At 45.9% G+C, this 26,641-nt stretch overlaps 1 protein-coding gene across 4 annotated transcripts in view; it reads left to right on the plus strand.

Moving 5' to 3' along the window:
• The window catches only part of MTUS1 (microtubule associated scaffold protein 1), a 1,021,263-nt gene that overhangs the window by 608,541 nt on the left and 386,081 nt on the right, over positions 1 to 26,641 (plus strand). For all 4 annotated transcript variants that reach the window (XM_085641999.1, XM_085642001.1, XM_085642000.1 and 1 more), the window contains exons 6-7: positions 2,914 to 3,015; positions 13,415 to 13,450. In XM_085641999.1, coding sequence (XP_085498125.1) covers positions 2,914 to 3,015; positions 13,415 to 13,450 — 138 coding nt within the window. The remainder of the gene's footprint in view (positions 1 to 2,913; positions 3,016 to 13,414; positions 13,451 to 26,641) is intronic.

The raw sequence follows: 26,641 nt of genomic DNA on the forward strand, positions 1-26,641 counted from the left end.
GCAAAGAAGTTTTTTTTTGTATTTTGCAGCAAATTCACGGAGAATATGCAAATCTATGGTTATTTTTCTTTTTTTTGTGTGTGCATGCTCTTGCCCTTTAAAGAAAAACATAAAATGCCAGGATCCGGAGGGGAGATTGAAAATATTCTAATGGGATGCCCTCCTCCTTCCTGGTATTCACAAATAGAGAGACAAAGGGCTTTTATTCATGAGGTCCAGCACAGTTGCCCAAATGCAATATGAAAATTAAAGTTGTGCTGTTCCTGAATGATCTAGAATTCAGCAATATATATAGGACAGTAAGCCACAGAGTCAGAGATGGGAATCCATTTCTTTGGAATATAATGCCCTCACACAGCCAGTTGGGTGTCCGGCTTCATCATCGGGCTGCTCCTCGTCTGGCCGGCGCTGCAATGCCTGACGGGCTCCCGATAAGGGGCACTTTAGCGGAGATCTTTTTCCAAATAGCCGTTTGGTGCCGTGGGGGTGAGAGATTTAGTGAGTGTAGATGAATAAGTGGTGTGTGATGTTTATGTGAGTTAAAACAGGGTTGGGAGTACCAGCAAAAATAACTTTAATTGTGGGGTCTCCTACCCTGATTAAAATAAAGAGGAAAGGCGCAATGCTAAGTTAATGTCTTAGGTGGGGTGCTCTTTCGTGTGGTTGGTCAACAGGTTTCTTCGCAATTCTACAAGTCTAGAGGCGATTCGTCAGGACCTAAAGTTAAAAAACTATCTACACTAAGGTGAAATTGAAAACAATAATGAATTAATGTTTAGGATTTAAGCCACCATGACTTACTCTGTCTAATGGCTGGTGATAATGGTTCTACCCTAATTGGGATATACTACTGTTTCATCAATCCCCGGCAGGTCAAGATATGAGGAACTTCCCCATATAGTTTGCGTAGTACCCAATGTGTCCAAGGACCTACCCACTGCTGCCGGTCCCGCCTTCACCCTGTATCTAATGCACACCGGGCACGGTGTCCAGCCATAACCTATATCTACTGCACATGTTGCATGGGTTGTAGCCATATCTTGTCTATAGTACATGCGGGGTGTTGCCTTTGGCCGCACCCTGTAAATAGTGCAGTATATTCTGTGAACCGTTCCTATAACGGTGGTTCTAATCAGTGGCTGACACCCAAGCTCTGTGTGTTGTACAAAGAAGGCACTGTCTGGGACTATACGCTAGCTTCCTTTTGCACATGGCATAAGAGTCGACTGTTCCCTGTGCGTAGCAGATACGGTACATGCAGGCTTATACGTGTTCTTTTGTTCAGATTTATCTTAATTCAAATCATAATATGGTTGTTGAGGTCATTATTCAGATCATGAGCGGTGCATTGTGGGAACGGCATACGTTGCATATTGAAGATCCTTTGGTGTTACAATACTCCCAAGGGAATCAACAGAATTTAAGGAATTAATATACTGACTTATCATAGATGTAACTATCTGAAAGCAGGCTTGTTCCTCGCGCTCTGGGAGTGTTCAGATGTGAGCCCGTTCTGGAGAAGGGTTACAACGAGCGCAGACTACATTCGCTGGAGAGCGGTTTACTAGGCCTTTTCTTCTGTCCGAAATGGAACAAAGTGGGCAACAGCTGCATTGACTTGCCCCTATGTTAGAGAAACGAACCATAGTGAGGCGAGGCGTGGCAGGGCACGGGTCCATCCCCCAGTCGTACATGGAAAATGGATGTAGTGGAATCACCCAGAAGCGAGAGAAGCACCCTACATGGGCATTAAAAAAGGGGGGTCGTGTAGTTAACGAGCCAAGCTATGAGATGGAGTGTTGGCCTATTTTGAAGAAAATATTAACTTGCAAGTAAGATGAGTGGCATCATAATCTACGATGCTTAGGGGACCACCCCTTGGGGGTATCAGTGAACAGTAATCTATCACAGATAATACTAAGGGGCTGGATACAAAGTGTCTCTCACCCCATCACATGTGCATAGGAAGGACCCCCTTCCGCCCCACAAGGAGGCTTGAGTGGTGAGAACCAGAATATAACTGGAGTAGAGCGTGGGACCCGCAGTAGGACGCCGGTTTATTTCGAGCTTTTACAGATTGCTGCCAGCTGGAGTCCGGATAGCGCCGTGATTCATCTTCGAATTACAAATCTTTGCTGTATTTTAAGCGGATGTTAAAACTGAGGCCCCGAAGGCCCACGAAGCACCATGCACACTTTAAGGAATGCTTGGTATAGTGTACATGAATGCCTTTGCATTAAAAAAATGAATAATCCGAACTAAAAAAGAGACTTTGGTATTATGTATCTTAATGATAAAGCCCCTTCAGCTACTTTCCCCTCAGAGAATCTTATTTTCTTATTAATGTTGCCTAGTAACTAACCTACATAGTTCAGACACATCTCAAAAACATTTTTTCCCCCTCAGAATGTCATGACTTGGGTAAATGTAGTTTGAACAGGCTTTATCCTACGTGCTTGAGCGGCACAGCCTGTTCGGCCCTGCTCTGGGCGCACTGCGCACAGCCGCACTGACTGTGCTGTTCTGCAGTTACATCAGCTCAACCTGCTCTTAGATCCTTACTCTTCCTGCCTGCGCAGTGTTTATTGTACGGGTTTTTTCAGAACATTTATGCACATAAGAACATAACTTTAAAGCATCAACTAGGTGAACGTATATGGCTTCAATACTCCAAATGTAGATTTGTAATCTTTTTTCTTTTTTAGTTTCTTCGACTAACTGTATTAATGTGGTAGAATGGTTGTCTTTGGATTGAGATTCCTGGGTGGTCTTGACTTGTGGTTGATTTATCCTTCACTTAACCTGCCTGCCACATTTGCACTAAATGTTTCAGAATAAACCCTGTAATTACACATATGTTGAAACCCACAAGTCATGTCAGTTATTTATGTCAAGGTTTTTATTTTATTTTAGGAGCAAGAAGCAAAGTTATTGGTCTGTACCAGACTGCACCAAAGTCAGCTGGACCAATACTTACCGCACGGAAAATTGAAGCAAAGATAAACTCTCATATAGGTACGTTTTAAAAGGTTGTGGTTTGTTTTATTCTTAATCCCTTTAAATCGGCACTTGGTTTTAAACAGGGTGGTGATATGGAATTCTCATCGCCTGCTCAGGTCTTTATAATGTTGAGATGAGAACTGGCGATGCGATTCCAGGAAGGATGGTGTAGCCCACAAGGCGCTGTGGCTGGGGTGTTTCCTTTTCTGAGTACACATTTTGAAGGGACTGTTGAGGGTTTTTGATGAAAATGGTCTGACTCACAAGTTAAAGAAGTCATTTTGGTAAAGAAATTGTATTAGTATTTGGGTCATCATATAGATATTGATGGTGCTAAACTAAAAGTAAGTCTTGTGGGTGTGATTAAGAAGTCAGATGCCCTAAAACCCCAAGATGTCTGTAGGTACTGCAAAACACGTCCCGTGTCATACCCAAACTACATTTACAGCGATCAACAGCCTCCTAATCTCACTAGTATGGGGGATAAAGAGTAGCAGGGTAAAGTTGGATGTCTTACAGCTGGACCTGGACCGAGGGGGACTGGGTGTCCCTGATTTACTACATTGCTGGTCATCTCCAATACACAGCACTTTGGTGAAGAGAGGTCCCGAAATGGGAAAAACTGCTTCTGCGTGGGATATTTGAAGAGTCGCATCTCCCGAGACAGCTTATGGGGAGCTCTCGAACTTTAAGGGAATGGCTGCACATTGTGAGGCAGGTGACACAGGTGTGAGAACTTGGATAAATAGTCATTCGCCTTCAACCCTATGCCCGACTATTGCTTGTATGGTGGCTGGGCACATTGCAGCAGATACACGGTGTGATGGATGTGAGTCAGTGGAGAGAGGGAGGTTGCCAGTTACTGGGGGACTTGTACCGGGGGGTGTCTTCACCTCCTTCGAGGACGGGAGGAGGCACTTTGACCTTAGCCCAGGTCCATTTTTACAAAATTAAAAAATATCCCGAACAATCCAGAGGCTCTGGCCTGAATTTCCCACAGCGTTTCAGGAATCCCAGACACTGTGGCTCATCCTGGACATTGGCTCCAGCAGGGGCATGATCTTTCGCTTGAATGCGGAGCTAAAGATTGATCACTGCGATGGCCTGATAAGGGCACGACAGTGGTGGGAGGATGACCTAGTAGATGCGTTGACAGACCGGGTGTGGAGCAGAACCTTGCGCACAAGTAAAGGGGGCGGCAAGCAGTGCAAGGTTCAAATCGATACAGACTCTTTCCTACATGATGCAAGGAATGCTTGAGATGTACAGACGGTATGAAGATCTACACACGCTTTGCTGCCATAGGACTCTTTCTAGTGAGGAGACGCATAGCGATATATTGGACTACATCCATGCTCCCACTGATAAACAAATAGAGGCAGGATATGCAGGAATGGGCCCTAGCGGACGTAAAGAGGTTACATATGGTTAGAACAGATGAGAATGCAGAAGGCAACTTAGAACGATAGGTGGAGATGGTTGAGTGGGTAAGCTCCCCCTCGCACGATAATGATCACACCCAGGAGGGCAGGAGTGGGCTCTGCTGTGCCTCCCCCTGAGGACCGGCTGGACCACGCAACATCACATAGGCATATCTGGCAGCCACCCCCAACCCAACCTCTATGGCTGTAGTACAGACTCCTTCTTGAGGCGAGAACATGTGTGTGCCCTAGACTTACAGCTGAAACACTCCCCCAAACGACACACCCTGCCACACTCTGAACTGCCTGCAAAGATCTTTTCTTTTGTTGACAACTTGTTCGATGTAATGCATTTCATTGAATGCTATAGTTTTGTTTTTTTTACACCCCAGAAAAACTATGAGGTCTTGTATTTTCTTGGCATGGTGGAATATTATTCCAGATTCTTTAGGAGTTTAGCTGCAAAAACAAATTCGGAGCTTGGGGAGGAAAAATGTAGAGTTTTCATGGACTGAGGTCTGTAACAATGAATTTGTACAAGTTAAAAAGGATATTAAATGTGCTCCAAGACTCTGAAGGCTTTTTTTGCAGGAGAAGTAGGTTTTGTGGTCACCGATGTCAATTGCAAGAACTCAAATGGGAAGAAAGAACCATCACTTTTGTGTCATGTGTTGAGAGGGGCGTAGTTAAATTACCTGGTCATTGGAGAGGAAGCTTTGGCAGTTAAATTGCCAGTTAAGAAATTCAGAAGATATTTGTGAGGTTCAGTCTGAGAACGGACCACAAACTTTGCAGAGTATTCTTGTTTCATAGGGCTTGGATAGTGTTTCAGCTAGGATACGGAAGTGTTCATTTTCCTTGCAGGGGTCTTCTTTTAATATCTCTTATTTGCCAGGTGTGCAAAGCAGGACCTCCGATTGTCTCTTGAGGTTAGTATCTAGCTCAGAAATGAAGTAAAGGAAGCAAAGATTTATGATCAGTGGGTAGCTGTGGGTAAGGTGGCAGGTGGAGCTGTTGGTGAGGATCAGTGGAAGGAGGAGGTATGCAATCTGTGTTTAAGTTCAGCCAGTGGTTTCCAGTGGAAGCCACCAGCACTCATTGTTGGTGACTGGCATAATATTTTACCTGGTAAGACCTGTGACTAGAGCAAGAGAGGGAAAAACAAGCCAAGCGGTAGGACGAAGGAAGCGAAAGATGGAAAGGGAGAAAGCATGAGTGAGATAGAGGCAGAGAGTGGCTTAAAGAGGCGTGAAGTGTATCCAAGACTACGAAGTTTTAATTGCACTGGCCCTGGGCTTCTGAGCAGAGCTTTGGGCACTGGCACTTATTCTTTTTCAAATTTAGAACTGTGTGCAATGATATGGTTCTGAGTGGGTTGGTGTGGTAGAATGGGTGATGCATTTAAAAAAATATATATTTTAAATCTACAAAACAAACCATAGTACAAGAAAAAAAATAAGCAAAAAATTAGAAGTACAGCAGTTAGTGATATCGGTGAAAGTGCATCTAACAAGGGAGACTCAGTAGGGTAGGGAGAGCATGAGGGTCCCTAAAAATAGGGATCATGCTTAACAGCTCATAGCGCTGCATTCCAACCTTAAGAAACCCGGGCACCTCCCCCACAATTATTAGACCAATAGCAGTGGAAACAAACAAGACAAGGATACAGCAAAACCCAAGAGCATTTAAAGGGTGTCTCCCAGGTTCTGGCACAGTGCCCGCAACTCAGAGGCTGGCAAAGGGATACCTGAAAGGGTTTAGTCTACAACAATAGGGCCTCCTCAGTCCACACGGGGACATGCGAACAGTATAGTATCCCACGCGGGTAGAATCTGCACTCTCCTCACTCCTCTAGCTGCCTCGTTATAAATTGCTTCTCTTTAACAGTCCACCCATTTCACTACCAGCACCTGTACACATCAGGACCTCAGACGGATTTCCAACTCGATCAATTGTCTGCAAGCAAGGGTCAAAGCCAAGTCCAGAAACCTGTCACTAGTTTTCCTAGCTGCAGTTCACTCATGTAGGCCCAAAAGGCATAATTGGATACTAATTGAGAAATCTCGGTCCTCCAGGTGGTTTGTGGGGCCATGGACTGCCGTCCAGTAAGGTAGCAATAGTGGGCAGGACCAGACCATTTGGAAGAAGACCGCATCCTCCGCCGCACATAGAGGACATTCCGAGGTCACAGCAGGGAGCATGGTGTGTGCGCACCGGGGAGTCAAATAGGCCAAGTGTAAATTGTAGAATTGGATACGTTTGAAGCGGCTGTTTCTGAACACTCTAGGGCCAGATTCCAGGGCCTTCCTCCATGACAAGACGTTTATAGGCACCCCCAGGTCCTATTGCAATCCGGAGGGCTGTGAGAGCTGACACTACAGGAAACCGTTTTGGTCCGACCGATAATAAGGAATCAATGATGTAAACACTCGTGTTCCAGAGGCTTCTCCACTCCAGAACCCTATCACTCACGTATTTTGCTAGTCAAGGCATCATTAAGTAAATAAAATGACCCACTGGAAGGTCATGCGACTCCCGGAGGTCTGAAAAAGGGGACAATTCACCTCCTGCAAAGAGCTCCCCTAGGACAATAATCCTGGCCGACTGCCACTCATGTGGTTCAAAACATCCTCCTCCCTCCCCCCCCCCAATTGGTCGCTCCCAGCATCGAGCCACTAGAAATGGGAGCTCACAGGTATATGGGATCTTAGTACAGGTTTGTCGCAGAGGTCTTGCCCAAATGCTAGCGTTGGCTTTAACAGGATACCAGTTAGCAGATCCTTAGACTGAGAGCCACCCTCATGGGTACCTACGCCCTCTCACAGAGAGGACTGCCAGGTAGCCACCCACTGGATCTGTGCCGCCAAATAATACAACCCTAGATCTGGTGCCACCATGCCCCTCTCTGTCACTGCAGGCAGTTTCCAAAGTGCTATGTGGCAACAAGACGCGCCCCGGTATAGCTACAGTAACAAGCCATCCAGCTCCTGAAAATAATTCCAGGGCAGCTCCAACAGGAAGGCCGCAAACAAATAAAGGAGGCGGGTCAGAATAATTTTTTTTGAGACAGCCACCCATCCACTCTCCGACAGTGGCAACTTAGTCCAGAAGGCAACCGAGCGCTGCAAACCAGTGAGCGCTAGACAGGGTTTCCCTTGTACTACAATTCCGGCTAGCGGTAGAAGACTACTCCCAGATACCAAACCGTGTGATGCTCACACTGAAGCGTCGGGGTATGGGAACAGCTCTGTGTTCAACCATCTCTCCCCGAAGGAAATAGCTACATGATTTATCCCAGTTAACTGCCAGTCCTGAATAACCACCAAACTTTGACAAGGCCAAAACAGCTCCCCTGAGGTTAGTGTCCTCCCCCCTGAAATACAGCAACATATCATCCGCATACAAAGAAAGATATGTGCAATCAGGCTTAAGGTATAACCGGTGGTAATGAAGGCCCTGGCGAACTGCGCAGACAAATGGTTCCATTGACAAAGCAAACAGCAGCGTGGATAAGGGAAAACTCTCAGTGGTGCCCCTTTCAACCACAAAGGTCTTCGAGATCAGGGAACCAGTATGGAACCTAGCTAAGGGGCTTGGGTAAAGACGCTTTGTCCACTTAACTAAGGGTAATCTCAGACCCATGTCAAACTCTGTAGCATAGAGAAACTCCCAACGGAGCGAGCCAAATGCCTTCATAATATCCACTGAGATGACCTGCGCCTTTGCCGGCAATTTTTTCTGCTGTTCTAAGGCCATGAATAATTGCCGAATATTAGGCATAGTGATGCGCATGGGGATACAGCGAGCTTGGTATGAGTGAATCAGGGAGCACATATTGGGTAGCAAACTGGTCGCTAATATCTTACTCAAAATCTTACAATTGGCATTAAGCATAGAGAGGGGGCAGTAAGAATCGAGAAGGAGAGGGTCTATATTCTTCTTCGGAAATCACACAATCGTGGCCTCCCGCAGTGAGGATGGAAGCAGATCAAGCTGCTGAGAGTTTTTGAAGAGGGCCACAAGTCTAGGGACAAGGTCCGAAGCATGTGCTGTGTAGAACTTTATCTGTAAGCCATCGAGGCCAGTCACCTTACCCCTCACTATTTCCTTTATTGCCCCTCCATAACTCCTGATCCATAACATCCGCACCCAGTTGATCTGCCACAGCAGACTCAAGAGACACTGGGGAAGCATCTGCAATGTAATTAAACATATCCACTTCTCTACACTCGAGGAATACAGATCCCGATAATGTTGGAGAAACAACGTATTCATTTCCTCCTCCGTAAAAGCATCTCGTCCCGAGGACTCTCACAGCTGGAGAATGGTGTGACTGCCCTTGTCGCCGTGTAAAAGCCATGCAAGCATCCTGCCTGATTTAGGGCTCTCTGCTTGGGCACTGGATGCATAAGCTTTGATGAACGCATTGTAGGCATTCAACCAGTTTTAACAGCTTCTCCTGCTTCTCAAGAATACGCCCCCTCCAACCCACAGGCCAGGCCATCCAGCATCAACTCCTGCCATTTGATATCCGAGAGCAGTTGGTCTTTACTGGTGATGCAGTGTCCCCGGATTACCACCTTTATGGCCTCCCATACCACTCCCACCGACAAAGCCAAGCAAGCATTGTCGTGCCAGTATTGTGAGATGCGCTCACCCACAAGACCCGAAAGACCTGATCATCGAGCAGTGTGGGGTCGAAGTGCCAGGTAGGTACACTAGGCAAGGAGTAGAGGGGCCAGTTCAATGAGAACGATGGCTGGTCCACGTAGCTTGAAGTTGACCCCGCCAACATCCCCTGGAGGGCTCGGCCCTCAAACTCTTTAAGTTAGGTCTCCTGGAGGAATGCAGTGTATACTTCTCTACGTTTCAAATAAGCCATTATAACATTTAGAGGGGGAAGAAAGGGCCTGCATGTTCCATGTGAGCAATTGAACTTGTGATGTAGTGAGTAGTGGGCCAGGAAAAGAAAAGAACACCTGGGGGGGACCCTAGTCATCTGCCCCCATAAAAATGGAAGCGCCCCCCCGTGCCAAACATACTACTCCACAGCTACGTACTCTCGGCTGTGAAGAGTAAAGGAAATGCAAAACACAATAGAACAAGATGCCAACACCGCCAAGGACTGAGGCATTCAGCCATCCTGTCCAAACACCTCAGCACACAGGGCCTATCCAGGAGCCAACGAAGGGCCAAATTGCTAACTAGATCCATAAGGTAAGTCTGTGCGTGGGAAAGGAGCCACCAGCTAGAGGTGGAGGACCAACGCTCAAGGAATAGAACGGTTCTATAGGACATCTTCCGTAAGCCCTCTCCTGCCCGAATATATATCCAACTCACTCTCATAGTACAACAAAGGAACTAATATAAAAATCCACGTAATGCCTGGGTAGTGGAATGGTTGATGTCTGGAAAGTATGGTAAACAGAAATTTAAGAATTCATGGAAATCTTATGCCTGGTCTGCACTGAGTTGTCAGTCCATGACCGGTTATTTAGAGGCTTGAGGTTGGTTGTTTCAATGTCTTTATGTCAGAGTGATTGAATTAGTGAAAATTGGACACTTGGGAATTCTGAAGACTATAGAAGGATTTTGAGCTGATTTCTGGTGGCCAGTAATGGATTTGCAGAGAGAGTAGTTACAGAATGCTTTGAAGGTAGAAACGGTGACAGTTTGAAGACCAGAGTTCCTCTAGTGCAGGTTAGATCATCTTTGGATGTTATGTGGCGAGAAGTGGGCATTAATATTGTAGAACATTTAACAGGGGAACATTCCACGCCATATTTACTGGAGTTTATTTGTTTTCCAGTTGGCCCATTATTCAGTGTTATCAGTTCCAAGAGTGCCATACGTTTTTTGAGTACTGCATTTGAGAGGGCACCAATGGTTGTGTTGCGAGGAATTTTGGGGGGAAAACATGACATTTCGCACAAGAAGGGTTCCCTTTGTCATCAGGAAATAATGGTGTTGTGGAGCGGTTGAGTAGAACTCTGAAGGAGGGTTTACAAGGGGCAAAGGCTTCAAGTTTAGCTAGGAAGCAGGAGAGGCATGAAAGGGTGATCGTCAATAGACTCACTCTGCTTGAGATCACAGGAGAATCTACATCTGAGTTATTTTGGGAAAGTTCCTCCGCGGATGGGAAGGAAGTAAGGCTTTCACTTTTTTGTGTGATAATCACTGGAAAGGAAAAAAAAACAGAAGCTGTAGCTGACCGGAAGAGGAGAGGTCCTATAACAAGATGTGTTGAAGAACAGGTGGATTCGGTAGGTGATTGGGATAAGGTGCGCGCTTTCCCTGGTACCCTGCCAAGCTCTACATTTGCCTGCCATTCAAAGATTTTCAAGTTGTTTCGTAATGTTGTGAAAACATCAGATGGTAAAATGTATAATTGTGTTAGTATGGCTCAGCATATACATATGGATGACGTGCAGGGGGGTGAGGGGGAGGTGTCCGAGTGTTTAACGAAAATGTGAATCCACCTGAAGAAATTGATGATTTTATGAGTGTTAGTCATAGACCCAAAAGGCTAAATATGAAGACCATCTTATTTTTAAAGTTAACCGATACATTGTAATAACATTGCTGCTGTTTTATTAAGGAAGATATGAGATATTTGGAGTAATCGTCGCCTGTTCATTTCTCAGGAATGCTGATATATGAACGGGCGATCAGATTCCAGGAGAGATGGTCTAGCCGGCAAGGCGCGGAGGGGCTCGGGTGTTTACTTTTTGGCATAAACGTTCTTTAATTTGTACTTTACAGTTTCTTTGTCCGCTTGATTCCACAAACTGATTAAGACTGGATTAGCTGATTGGTCCGCAAAGCTTCGTTGAACATTGGTTCTCATAATTCTGAAGCGTTCGGAATTGGTTCGAACCCAGTGCAAAGGTCACTTGCACTGTCTGCCGCAAGGAGGCGCTCGGTGGCATTTATCGTGTGGTAATATTCATGCAAAGATGGCTTCAGGCCGTTCCAAGGGACCTCCTCACTTTAATCAGGTGCCCAGCAGCTTGGTGAACTTCGGGTTCCTTGAAGTCCTTAGCCTTAGAGAGTGGGTGGGCTGCTGCGCTCTTCTCGAGAGGGGTTTGGGTTTGAAACGGGATCAGCTGTGGTAACTGCGCTCGGCGTGTAATAGTGTATTTTGCCTTTGAAAAGTATGTGCCGTGGACGTACACATTGCCGGCGCAAACGCAGGCAACATTGAGAAGAGACAGACTGAGTTCTCGTTGGGTCCCTCATTCTTCATGAGGGTAGGCCTGGCGCGGGGGCTCGTTAAAATCTGGCCTATCCTCACCCCACTCGGTCCAGCCCGACCCTTTGTGGTAATCATTTCTGCACTGGAACCACCACATTTTATCATTCCAGCCTACTTTGTACTCAAAACGTGTCTGCTAAGAATTAAAATAAAACCTCACGTTTCATACACATCCCTGGCTCCCACCTTTAACCTTTGTCCACGCTGCTGTTGCGTATGGCCAGGTATTGGAGTCCCTGCCCTGCATGTAAAACGTCCCCTCCCAACCATGAGCCCATGGGAACCACACACCTTACCCTCCCACCCACCCCCTCCCCCGCACAGGCATAGATTGATATCCATCCATACAATTGTCTTTGGATTAGGGGTCGGAAGCCCCGGCTGTATTTTATTAATACAAAACAACATTTTAAAAAGAACATTGCATCTTTATAATACGCAGAAAATCCACCATCAGTCCAGGGCATTCATATGCCAGTTTTTACAATGTATTTACATTATTTAATATGGTAATGGCTTACCTTAACATTTATCTAATACAGAGCCATTCCCAACCTAACTGATTTATTATATTTATCATTTTTTGTGTATCCCGAATTGAGCCTACGAACAAGGTCATGACTGGTCCAACTACGTGCTAGATCCACCCCTCCTACCGGAATGACCTTGCGCAGGAGGCCCGGTTGACCAGAAGGTTACCGCCTTCGGGCACCCCCTTCGCCCTCAATACTACCTCCCAGGGGCTATGCTGTTAAGCCCAACTTGGAGCCCATGCACCTGTGCGGGGATTGGCCCAAAGGCCTGCCGGAAGTGGAACTTCTTTACCCCCCGCACCCTCCAGCCTACGCCCTCAATACTACCGCCCAGGGGCTGTGCTGTTATGCAAAATTTGGCGCCTCTGCAGGAATTGGGCCAAAGGCCTACCGGAAGCGGAGCTTCTCTCCCCCTGCACCCTTCAGCCTACCGGCCGTAAAACACCCCCTGTAGTTCTATGAGAGAACACTGTCTTCCCCCCCCCCCCCCCCCCCCCCTATTGACATTGGTGATGCCTTCTAAGGCCTGTAAAATGCCCTACCAATCATGACCTTACCGCAGACCAAGGATACAATCACATAAAATACGACAGTGACGCACTGTGGAAGAAAATATCTTTGTTGTGTAACCGACAGATTATAAGGATAATTGTTGGCCCTGAAAGATAAAATTCCTGAAAACAGATTGACAATTGAAAGAATACTGTTGATAACCTCCTAAAACACAAAAAAAGCATTCATTAACAAACTTCTACATTAAGGGTATGGTTGTTGGGTAATATTTGCTTCCTGTTGGAGCATAGCTTCCGTTGTGGTGGAGTGGAGAGGGAAAAAGACCGTCCTGCCACTCCACCCCCTCTTTTATTTGGGGAGTGCATACGGTTCATGCTCCCCCCGGTTAAACCCCTAAGGGGCACAAACAATCTGGGCTGGTGCTGGCCTCGACACCGTCGGCCGCCACCAACCCTGTCCTCCCCAAAAAGTGGCGAGGACCGGCATGTCTGCCATAAGTGCGGCGTGCCCGAGTCCGGTTGTCGCCTTGGCAATAGCTTTGCTCTCACTAGTGAGGGTGATGATGTTTCACTGTGAATATTCAGGAGTTGTTTATCATGTGGTATACTATTAATCTTGATATTCCAATGACATTTTAATGAATAAAAGGCAGTGGTGCTTCTTCTTTCTTACTTTACACTGTTGTTTTGCAGGCACAACAGCGACACCTGGAGGCAGGTTTGCGTCAGGTAAGATTCTAAGTCTTTGTCTACATGGAAGGTGGAGTGATGGGCGCTGTTTGGGGTCAAGGTAAACAAAATAGGAGAGTGAGGAGATGAGATATGCCCACTTCTCTTCCCCTTATCAGTGTAGCAAACAAATGAAAACTAGCTTGCTACCATCTTATTATGCCATCACGAATGCCTTTCACTTGTGTATCCAGAAAAATCATTAGGTTTTTTTAAAAGAACCCTCACCCACCAACCTAGTTGGTTGCATTCTTCATCACTGGGTTCCCACCCAAGACACCTAATGCATCTCGGGTGTGCTACGACGCCTGATTACAGCAGAGACCCTAGTCAGCAGACGCATGTGCGCTAAGACTAAATGGTGTTGAGTAATTCGTAGCTTATAATTTTCACCAACCTTCTTGTTATTTCTAGAGTGAATATAATGAAAAAGACATGTAGACAAATATGTTAGCTAATAGTTCCCGAAGGAATTTGTGCAGAAACCGCGCTGCGCGTTGTGCGATTATCCTCATCATCTTTGAACAGTTTTTTGCACCATTTCAGCATGCGGGGAACAAGCATTATTTTCCTACCACATGACGTATACCATGCCAAAGTATTATTCCTGGCATCCACTAGTGAAAAAATTTTGTTCATCGTTAAAATCATTTAAGGGTGCTCAGCCTGCTTGAGCATGGTACACTGCACGATGTATGCGTACATGTGGAAAACAGACACATTCGTCCTTCCATTTAAAGCAGACCATGCCATTCTTTTCTCCCACTGTTAGAAAGACTTTGTGATGCTAGCAATCAGGCAGGAAATGTGCAATACAAACACTTGTGCATCGTATACCAAGGCTTGCTGTGAAAGAAATAAGTGAATGGATATAGAGACCCAAAAGTGTCTAACAAGTGTATCACCTACTTTAATTGCACTAACTGAGGGCGACATGGATCTTGAGATGGGGTGGTGCCTGTAGTCACTCACTGCAGAGATAAATATTATTTGTCTTATAATTCCCCCCAAAAAGTTAGTGTTTTACTATTTGCCCAACACCCGAAATCGTAGTTTCCTGCAAAATCAGGCAAGTCTTCCAGATGCAGTCGTCTCCCGACCAAAAACGTACTTTGTCATGACAGACCGCCCGTCCTAGTACCTTTTACCGTCTTCATCGAGATCCGAATGTTACTGATTTTATGGCCAACATGGTCTAAATAGCCATTCTGGCGTCTCTGAGCTCCACCTTTTCACGAGCAGACGTAGCTAATACGTCATACGCTTGGCACAGGCTAGTGGGAGTCACCCAGCTCTCCCTCATATACTACACACCCCCTTGAGTGTTGTCAAAAAGCTAACACTATATTCACCAAAATATTATGTTGTGAGCATAATCGTCTGTTAAAAACTCTTTTGAGCCCAGCTCCGTGTCCCCCATAAATGAAGGGTCATTATACTGAGCAGTGAATAGGTTGAAGACCAATGGTAATGAACCTTCTATTTTAATGTAGCAGGGATAATCATATCAGAAAGGGGTTGACACGCAATTTTTAATGGAATACATAGTGTATTGTATTGTCAATCAGCATTAAGGGTGTCGCAGTGCCATCGCATTCAAACTAGCCTGGCTGATGAGGGGTGATACCCCAAAACTGGTCCCAGGATGCTTGTTTCTGGTCCAGGGGCACCTGGCCTGGCAGTTTGGGCTGGAGTGTTCCCATGGGCACAGGGTCAGGACTGATTTGCTTATGGCTGGGTTCAAACTGGAATGGCAAGAGGAGCAAAAAAAAAAACAATGGATTTTACTAGGGTCTGTGACTGGGGGTGAATGTTTGATTTTTTTCAGCATTCCGTCCATCATCGGTTCTTTCTATTTAAGACTTTGTGGCAGGAGAATGTGGTTCGTTTTCGGAATTCGTGATCGCTAGTCGGTGTCTGGACAACTTTCAGTTTGAGCCGTGTGTGTCAGTCCCGTGTAAGTGTTGCAGCGCACTGTTTAATTGGATCAGCAGCAAGCTAATTATCTCATTTGCCGCTTTAGGTTTAAGAGGTTACCGAGTTAATAAAGAGGATGCAAAGCAGTGACCCGCGGTGGCAGATGCTGCCTTGAAGAGGGAGGGGCTTGTGTTTGGAAGGAAGGGAACACGCCAGGGCATCCATAGCCCTTAGCAGCGGTTGTCTGTTTAGAATAAATGCGGTGTATTTTTGGACGGTGTCTTGCCTCCCCCATCCTTGCTTCCACCTTGAATTGATTGTTTTCTCCTCGACCCTTTTTGCTACTTCTTTAAAGAGGATTTCAATAAGGCCAACCTCTTTGATTTTGTGACTGTGGTTTAACCCGAGTCAAAGAGGGAATTGTAACACTGGGAACATGAAGGAAAACATTGCATACAAAAAAGTAACTGTAAAACACTAATCCTTGTTCTGTGCTGACTGGTTGGTTAACTTTACTTTGAAAAACGTGAGCATAACGTCATGTGAAATGCAGCATAAGGCTTAATTCTTTGTGGAGACCTCAAATAAAGACGTGCATTTTCCAGACCAAGGATGTGTTGCTATCCTTTTATATGGCAATAGACAAGCCTACTGCAGACCTCGCTTCTGCTCCTCTCCCATCATTCCTCAGCTTAGAGTCTCGGGACAGAAGACATTGTGAGGATTGTAGCCCTAAAAAGAAGAGAATAGAAAGTCTGTTCCGAGATATTGAGGTCTCCTGGTGGAGGTTTTGTGTGTTGACCTGCTGAGCTCTGTGTACAATAGTAAGGACTCAACTGAACTGTAAGTATAAGTATATAAGGGTATGAAATGATCTTTGGCTGAAAAATAGGGTATGTGGGATTAAGAAAGTACTGATGATGAAAGAAGATGGGCGTCCTATTAAGTGAAATTTGAAATGCTAGCCATTGCTTAGGAAAATAAAATGCATAAATTCCACATAAATAGTTGTGTGGATAGATTTAGAGAAATAAATACCCATATTCTTTCACCACCACCTGTTAATGACCCTGCTTGAAAGAGGAACTCTTGCTAAAAGGAAAAAAGTTTCCCTCCATCATTCCCTTCAGAACCCATGTTTTCTTTTTTGAGTCCATCACTTCAGTGCTTGAAAACAAGAGAAAAGACGTATAAATTGTGTGATCAGCATGGCCGCCCACCAGGTGCAGGGAACTCCTCCAACTCTTTTTTTAAATTTTCTTTATTGATTTTATATCATCAAAAAGCCAGGACACAAACATTATATAGCATATAGACCAATTAGTAATATCATCAAATAGATCACAACATAAGCAATACAAAAACGTAAAATTCCATTCATAGCCAATTGAGAACTGGAGACCATAATTTTAACCCAAGTGCCCTTCTATTCTTACCCTTTGTTTTATAGACAGCAGTTTCCAGATGATAGACAGACAATAATTTGGCTTGCCAATAGCTAAAAACGGGTGGTTCAGCATCTAGCCAGTGTGTAGTAATACAACAGCGAAGGATAGACATGCATATAAATAAGAATCTATCCTCCAAATCAGTTCTTGAACAAACACTACTAGTTTGTACACCTAAAATAACCAGTTCTGCTGAAATTTGCGTTTGGACACCTAAATAGGTTGACAAAAAATTCTCTATATCACGAATGAAATGACTTAGCTTTGGACACAAAAAAAACATATGTATCGTATCTGCTGCATTTAAATCACAACGGTTACATTTGTTCACTTTGCCTGGTGCCCATCTCGCCAATTTAGCAGGCGTATAGTATAAATCATATATGGACATAAAATGTTGGCTCATTAATGATCCATTATATAATGTTTTAACAGAAATTCCTATAACTCTATGCATGTCCAAACTTGGAACGTTAAGTTTCTTTATCCATTTATCTTCTAACATCAATATATCATCTTGATAATGCTCCATCAGCAATTGGTAAATATGGCCGATTCTTGGTCGTTTCTGAAGTGCTTCAATAATTTTGACCTTCTGAAGCACATTTTGACTTTCAGAACAATTTCTATCTAGAAAACTCCGAATTTGTAAAAACTTAAAGAATTCAGATCTTAAAAGACCATATTTTTGTTGTAAAAACGAAAAAGACCCTATATGTTGGCCCTCCATCAAATCACCCACTTGGGTTATCCCAGCCCGATGCCATCTATACATAATAGGGTCTTTAAAAATATCAGGTAACAAAGGGCAATTGCTTAAAGGTGTATAATAGTTTAAATTAGTAGTAAATCCAATTTTCTTTTTAATTTTCTTCCAGATCTCAAAGACGGTTAAAACAATTTTAAATTTAGTTTTCTTGTAATAACTTGGTTCAATGATGCGAACTAAACATTGACGAGCGTTTGATCGGGTATGCTGGAATTTTTTGTGGTCAACGTTAGTTTGGAAGGGCTTTCCGGTGGAATTTATCAAGGCTATTCAGGCTTTATATAAAAACCCAAAAGCAACGCTTCGGATAGCAGGCCATCTTTCTGGTAATATTATAATCACTAGGGGGACAAGGCAAGGTTGTCCTACATCGCCTTTGCTATTTGCTCTGTATATCGAGCCCTTCTTAAGTAGCTTGGATAATAATGCTGGAATAAAACCAGTCTGCATACATGACATAGCTTATAAGGTTTTTGCATATGCAGACGATATAGCTATTGTTACTTCAGATATTAAGTCTGCCCTTCCCAAGCTAATACAAGCTTCGGAGAATTTCGGTAAGCACTCTGGATATAAGCTTAACGTTGCTAAGACCCAATTGCTTCATTCAGAGTTTGGACGTCCACAAGACATGCATTTTGAGGTGGAATCTATGTATCTTGGGATCAAAATAACTGCGGATATTGATAAAATTGTTCAAATAAATACTGATACTGTAATAGTGTCTACTAATAAAATTTTGGAGAAATTGGATAACTTACATTTATCATTATATGGTCGTAGCAACGTCTTGAAAATGCTTATTTTTCCTAAGTTTTTGTATTTATTTAGAACTATTCCACTGTTATTCCCTATGTCTATATTCAATCGGATTGAAAGAATGTGCTCCAGGTTTCTCTGGAGCTATCATAGATCTAGAAGAGCTCTAAAAAAATGTACTTTATCTAGAGACAGAGGGGGTTGGGCAATTCCTAATTTCCAGTTATACTATTGGTCTATTTTTTTACAGAATATGGGTGTTTTATTGTTTAAAGAAGCTTATCTGGATGAGGCAATAAGACCTTCAATCTATGAGATGCTACTGGGACAGGAAGCTCGTCAATGTTTAGTTCGCATCATTGAACTCCTCCAACTCTTGCTGAATTACACTCCAGTACTGGTTTTTATTGAGAATCCTGGAGAAAAATGATCTCCATAGAGGACACTTACTTAGGATTTTGCTCCCTGTGATGTCTCCGCCAGACCACCAGAGTGGGCCCCTTTAACTTCTTTGGTGCCATGTCTGGACATTGGCTCGGAATAGCCCTGGCATTGGCTCGGAATAGCCCTGGCACTGCATCCTGTAATGCACCCTCTGTCTATCCTCTTGACGCTGAATCGTCTTTTTGCACCAAAAAGCTTTACACACCAAACAGTTGGCTTTGTCATGGTCCCCAAGGAGGCAGCGATTACCACATTGCAGGAAGGCAGCAGCCATCCCAGAATGCAGCATGAAAGCTAAAACTCTGTTGTTTTACCAAGGTTGGGAATGAAGCTCACTCTTTTTTATTTATTTGGCAGGAAACCTGCACATAGGAGTACTTTAGGTATACAAGACACTTTTGGAACATGGCATGGAAAGCCCAATCAAACTACTGCTGGAGACACGCCACCAGTCTTCATAACATCAATATGAAATGCAAAATAACGTGCTTCGAAAACTGTGGCTACCCCAATCACAATATCTGTCCTAAACCTAGAGGCAGGAACTCCCTCATTCACAATGTGAGAAATCTGTGCTTAGGAGACCTTATTTTTTTTTTTTTTTTTTAACCTTTGATAAGGCTCTTTCTGGTGGAAATTCGAACCGCAGATCTGCACCGGCACCCTTTCCTCATTTAGTGCAAACTTCAGAAACGTGCTCCTCTACATCTGGAAAATAGTCTTTAAAGAGGGAAGATTTTCTTCTGATAAACTTTGATCACAATGTGTAGCAAGTGAATAATATTGTATCGTTCTCTCCTGTTACTAGGCCTCCCTGGGTGTTGCGTATGTCTGAGTGTTGAAGGCCGCTAACAGTTTAGGGCGGATAAGTATGGTTATGTGGGTTTGCGAAAGTAAATAGTTTAGTGCAGGGATTGCAAAACTTTATGGGAGCTACTTCTGATCAGCATGAACATGATGAACTACTAACCAATAGCACCTTTACAACATTGAACACATCAGACAAGATTATAGTTGCAAACACAAGGAGAATATGAAATGGGCCCTGAAACTTTTCAGACACTCACCTCAGTCACAGATCTCGGTTGAATCCATTATTGTTCTTTAGCTCACTTCACCACCCCAGTTCAGACCTAGCCATATGCAAATCAGTCTTGACCCTGCTCCTCCTGGGAACAGTCCAGCTTGAACAGCCAAGCAAGGTCTTCCCTGGACCGAAATAAGCATCCTGGGACCGGTTTCGGAGTAGCACCCCTCATCAGCCAAGCTAGCTTGAATCTAGTGGCAAAATGAGCAAGGGACCCACGTCTGGGCATACCCTGCCAACTTAGGGTGAACAAAGCAAACAAGGGAGATAATGGACGGAGCGCTGAAACTTTTCAGACACTAACCCCCAGTCCCAGATCTGCATTGAATCCATCATCGTTCTTTAGCTCACTTCGCCACCTCAGTTTGGAACCAGCAATAAGCAAAACAGTCTTGACCCTGTGCCTCATGGGAACAGTCCAGCCCAAACTGCCAAGCCAGGTCTTCCCTGGATCGTAAACAAGCATCCTGGGACCGGTTTCGGGGTAAACCCCTCATCAGCCAGGATAATTTGGATCCTGTGGCAAAGTGAGCAAGGGACCCATGTCTGCCAACTTAGGGTATGCCCTTATAGGTTAGAAATGGCCACCATTGGGCCATGTTTGGCCCCCATGTTTCAGGAGAAAGCAAATGTTTGAGGGAGACAGAGATCCTAGTGATTGCCGCCAAGGATAGAAACTCTTCCAGGAATGTTCTCCACTCCAGAAGGTATATAATCACGAGCACCCAAACACAGAGAGATACGTTCATACCCACATTCATGTACACACTCCAGTGCACAACAGCAGAGCAAACGAGGTAGTTCTTATGTATACTTCTTTTGCAGTCTCTACTCAACCCTGCTCTAAGGATACTCCTGCATCCACCTTATGCATGATCACTTTGTTGCCCACAGTTGCTCATTTGAATTGTTCCAACTACCACTGGCATTCTTGTTTTCTACAATTACTTTGACTCTGGGCTTGCAAACCAGCATTTGACTTTAGTTAAGCTGCAGGCCTTTGCCGTAAGACCGCCTAAAATTGGAAGAGTAATTCTGGGTTGCCGAAATTCAAACTCATTCTCTCCTGAATGCTGCATTTGTAAGCAGGAGGGTTCAACTCTCTGAACTATTTTACATAAATTTGATTTTTGCATTTAGTTTATTTAGTTTGATTTCTCTGAAGCTCAAGCATATTCTAAAAAGATGTTGCAGTGCCTTACTTGCTGAAGGATATTGCTAGTTTAATATGTGGAAGACAAATTAGTATATAACATTAATATTATGTATGGGATTCTGTAATCCCTGTATAATCACCAGTCTCAATTTCTTAGTAACCACCGACTTGTGATGCACTCTGTCGCCAATTATAAACAAAAGTTATCAGAACTTGACTATAATATATAAGAAATAATTGCTCCCCGTCATACATTATAAGGATATTGCAAGTCATGGAGGACTTCCATAAACTTACATAGCAATGAGGCCAAAGGCCAAGTTTTTTTGTAAGGTTATGGAACTCCAAGATGAATTGCAGTATCCTTATGTACGTCAGAGGGCACTTTATCTCATATAATACATGGTCACACCATCCCCTTTCCCATAAACCACTTAAAATCTTGATGCGTAGCTTTTTCATATGAAAGAACGAGCATGTTAGCAAAAATGAAGAATAAAAATAAAAACCTCTAGTGCAAAATAAAACACATCAAAAACGTTTAGTTATTTATTGCAAACCGATATTACAAACAGTTCAATACAGGTCTGTTATTCTTTAAAAAAAAAAGCTGCACTCACTCTGAATGTGTAGAAACGTACAGAGAGATTCATGATTTTCTCTAAGGGGTGCAAAGAATGAGCAGGCTCTCTGCTTGTCATTGTGAGCAAAATAATAGATCAGAAGAAAGAAAAGCAACATTCAGTTTGTGTTGCTTTAAACAGCTACTTCAGTTATGCTCCCTGACCTGCCTTTCACCTCGGCTGCTGGCTCTGACAGTAAGCATTTAAACGTCGGAACTTGACTGTAATAATTTATAATACATAGGATTCTGTAATCCCTGTATATTCATCTGTCTCCCATTTCTATATAATCAGCAACTAGTGATGCACCCAGTCACTGATTATAAAGAAAATAGGTCAGAACTTGACTATTATAAATTATTACAATCGAGTTCTGATGTTACAATACTTCTGCGAGAGCCAGCAGCTGAGGTTAAAGGCAGGTCAGGTCACTGAGCATAATTAGAGCAGCTTTTTAATGCTATGAAAACAGAATGTTGCTTTTCTTGCTTCTGCTCTATTTTATTAGCTTACAATGACAGTAATAGAATTTTTCTATTTTTGCACACCTTAGATAGAGAAAAGCTAGAATCTTTCTGCATGTTTATACACATTCCGAACTACTGTAGCTTTTTTCTTTTAACTGAGTTGTACTGAACTGTTTCTGATATCTGTTTACAACAAATATCTAACAATTTTTTGATGTGATAAATTTTAGTTTAGAGGTTTTAAGTGTATTCTTCTTGTTTGCAAACATATTCTTTCATATGAAAGAGCTATGCACCAAGGTATTAAGTGTATTGTGGGGGTGGTGTGACCATGTATTATATGGGATAAAGTACCCCCTGACGTACATGATAAAGATATGGCAAGTTCCCTCAAAGATCCAGAACCTTATAAAGGAACTTGGCCTCGTTCCTCTATATGGTTATGGAACTCCTCTGTGACATGCAGTATCCTTATAATGTATGGCAGGGGTTACGTTATCACTTAAATAATATTTGGTTCTTCAAGGAGGCAGAGAGGCATTTTAGCTGTCAACTTTAGAAGTTTTACTTTACGTTTCTTTAAGGAAGGGTCTATGAATATGTAAATAGCAAGTCACCATAGACCTTCGGTATGATACTGCCTGCCTAACCGGAAGGTAGGACAGGTTTGTGCATCATTCTAGTCGATTTAAACTTTAATTTTATTTGAGTGGGGCTTTATCAGATGGAGTTGAGGAGAGAGTTATTGGTGAGAAGTTTAGGGATGAATTATTTTAAGGAAAGGTGTCCCAAATGTAAATACTCTTCAGCCTGTATTTGAAGGAGGAGCAATAATGAGAGCTTGGGGGGGAGGAGCCTAGCGCGCAACCAAGATGGCCGCGTAGGTGCGAAGCTCCCGAGGACCTCCACGACCTCCTGAATTAATCCTGATTATATCCTGTCTTTGACGAGGGGACTGTGTCTGTGTACCCGAGCTGAGGCGGCACCCGTTTTCCGTTTTCGAATCGGACCCCGGACACTGGTGGGAGCACCGATCGAAGATTGCGGCCTTCTCTGCGCCGGCCCCCCGGATTGGAGTTGTGGGGCGATCTGGGGACAAAGCGAACAACAACGGCGGGCAGGGCTGGGCGGCTCGCGTACCCCGCGCTTTCACTTTCGCTTTTGCGCCCTCCTTGCCCTCAAGCGAGGTAGGGTTGCGGAGCGGGGTGCGGTGGTGTGGCCTTGCCCCTGTGCCCGGCTGACCCGCCGGCTGTGAGTCGTCCTGCGGTGCAGTGGTCACCCCCCCCCCCCGGAACCCGTGAACTGGTTTATCGGCCCTTTCGAGGAGATTGGCACGACTTTGGGAGTGCGACATGTCCACAAAGCAAGATGGCGACCGGGCCAAGGTGAAATCGACCCGCCGCGGCCCGGCACATCAGTCAAACAGTATGGACCGCTACACCCTCCAGAAGGGATCCCCAGAGGCACAGCGTACATCCCCCGCGGGCCCGGCTGAGGCGTCTGCTCAACCTGCGGATCTGACCCTCCGGGACGTCATGGGCGCCATTGCTGAAATGAAGGCCTCGGTGGACCAGCGCTTTGATACTCTGGCGCAGAAGATAGACTTGGCCCTGGTGGAGGTGGGCCTGGTGAGAGCCGACTTGTCTAAAACAAATGACCGGGTCGATTCCCTGGCCCACACCACCTCCAGTCTCACTACAGACGTGGCGGCCCTTCAAAAGGAGGTGCACCGGCTTGGCCAGGCGAGCGCCATGATGGACCGTCGATTGGAGGACGCCGAGGGTCGGGCCCGGAGGAACAACGTTCGTATTGTCGGGGTGCCGGAGGGACGGGAGGAGGAGGCGGCAGATTTGTTTGTGGAAGACCTGATCCTCACCCATCTCCAGCCCCGGGGGCTGAGTAAACTTTTTGCGGTGGAACGTGCTCACAGGGTCCCCGGAGGAAGACCCAAGGTCGGAGCTCCGCCGTGGCCTCTCATTGCCCGGATTTTTAACTTTCGGGACAGAGACGCTATCCTGCAGACTTCCAGGCTACAGGGACCGGTCAAGCTTGATAATATGGACGTGAATTTCTACCCTGACTTTACTCCGACAGTCCAAAAGCAGAGACTGAGTTTTCTCGGAGTTAAACGTCGCCTACGGGACATGAACCTTAAGTACTCAATGCTTTTTCCAGCTAAGCTGAGGGTGGAGGTGGATGGACGCACGCACTTTTTTGACCGTCCCGAGGCGGCTGGGGACTGGTTGGATACTCTGCCTGGGGATCGGGGCCGGGGGGGTGGGGGGGGTGCGGTTGGCGGGGAGGGCGCGCCGGATCAGAACTGAGGGGTGAATAGTAGGCCTTGCTCTGGACAACATTTTGGTTACCATTCACTGATCGTGTATGTTCCCCTCCTATGGAGGTCGTACGGGGTCCGTTGGGGGCTTTCCCTCCTCCTCTGGGGGACTAGTTAGTTTTTCATCTATGGGGCGACAGGCACACTGCACTTTGGGGGGGCTGTCTGGGCTCATGCAGGGGTGCAGGGAGGGGGGAGTTCTGTTGGGATGGGTGGGTGGGGGTGGAGTGTTGTTTGTTTGCACCGCAAGGCGAACCCTTTACTGTATTGTTGTTTTTGAGATGCTCTTTGGGGGACGATTGATGGCTTCCATGTATGATGGGGGGTAGGGACCTGACTGTGTTATCATGGAACGTTAACGGACTGGGGGATAGGATTAAGCGTGGTGTGGTCCTGCAGTATCTGAAACGAATTTCACCAGATGTGATCTTCCTGCAGGAGACACACCTTGTAGGTAATTCCTTTCATGCCATGAATCGGAGAGGCTATCGCTTGGTGGCCCATTCGGGCTTCACCTCGGGCTCGCGGGGGGTGGGCATCATGGTTAAGAACTCGCTCCCATTGGAGATTGATGAGGTGCGCCATGATGAGAGGGGACGTTACACTGTCTTGGTGGGTAGAATGGAGGGCAGAGTGGTCGTTTTTGTATCAGTGTACGTTCCGCCGGGGTTGCAATCTACCACGTTTGCGGACCTGGGGCGCCTCCTCCTTGACCTCCCGGATGGGCTTCTGGTAGTTGGGGGGGACTTCAATGCGGTGGCTTCAGGGTCTATGGATCGTCATCCCCCCAGGGACCTCCCCCGGGCACAGGCGTGGCTGTCCGGCCTCTTAGATACACTAGGATTGGTAGATTGCTGGCGACTAAAGCATCCCGCGCAGCTGCAATACACCTTCCACTCGGGTGCCCATGGTAGCCTCTCGCGGCTTGATTATCTCCTTGTTCCTGCGGCCTATGCTGGGAGGGTGGGAGAGGTGCGCCATTTGGCGCGGGGTATTTCAGATCACTCCCCACTACTGCTGCATCTTGATGTCTTCCCGAGGGGGGAGGGCAGGGTAGCCCCAATCAATGCCTGGTACCTGCGCGACCCCACTATTCGAGCCGAATTGATCAAATCCTTGCAGCGGTACTTTGAGGAGAATGTGGGGTCTGTCCCTTCTGCCATCTCCCTTTGGGAGGCTTTTAAGGTAGTTCTTAGGGGGGAGGCCCTCTCCTTTATCTCCCATGCCCGGAGGCGCGAGCGGGAGGAGGTAACCCGGGTGGAGGCCGAAATTACTGAACTAGAGGGTGACCTGGGGAGCGGGGTGACGGATGCCACATTGCATGTTCTACACCTCAAGCAGGCGGCCTATAGGGCCCTCGTCACGGAGGCGGCCAGGGGCCTCAGTAGAGCGCAACAGGGGCGACTGTATGATGTGGGTGATAAGGCTGGTAAATTGATAGCGTGGTTGGATAAAAAGGAGAGAGCGAGTCGTGTGGTTCCGTTGATCGAGAGGATGGATGGTGTATGTGTCACCGAGCCGGACGCCATTGTCTCCTGCTTCGCGGATTATTTCCGCAAGGTATATTCCCCGGTTTCTCCCTGCTCGGAGGAGGATTCCCATGCCCTGCTTCGGGACATCGCGCTGCCCTCCCTTTCGGTGGAGGACAGGGATTCGCTGGACGCTCCTCCCACCTCGGACGAAATTGCCCTTGCTATCCGCTCGGTCGCCTCTGGCAAGGCCATGGGCCCCAATGGCATTCCTATCGAGCTGTACAAGCTGCGACCGGATGTGCTGGCGCCCCACCTGCGCGCGATGTTCCTGGCGGCCTGCTCGCGGGGTTCCCTTCCGCCGGACCAGCGTCTGGCCACGATCGTGGTGATCCACAAGGAGGGGAGACCCCGTGACCGGGTCACATCCTACAGGCCTATCTCGCTCTTGAATGCGGAGCCCAAAATCCTCGCCAAGGTGCTGGCCAACCGGCTGGTCGGCGTGGTGGGCGACTTGGTCCACCAAGACCAGTCCGGCTTCATACCCCATCGTAACACGGCCCTTAATCTGCGACGCTTGCACGGGGTGCTCGCGCGTGTCCCGTTTGTGCGGGAACCGGCCATCTTGGCGTCCTTGGATGCCACCATGGCGTTTGATACGCTTGAGTGGCCATACATTTGGGTGATGCTGGCGAAGTTTGGCTTCGGACCGGGCTT

This window comes from Triturus cristatus, chromosome 2_2, assembly GCF_964204655.1.
Source record: "Triturus cristatus chromosome 2_2, aTriCri1.1, whole genome shotgun sequence".
In the NCBI taxonomy this organism is placed as follows: domain Eukaryota; kingdom Metazoa; phylum Chordata; class Amphibia; order Caudata; family Salamandridae; genus Triturus; species Triturus cristatus.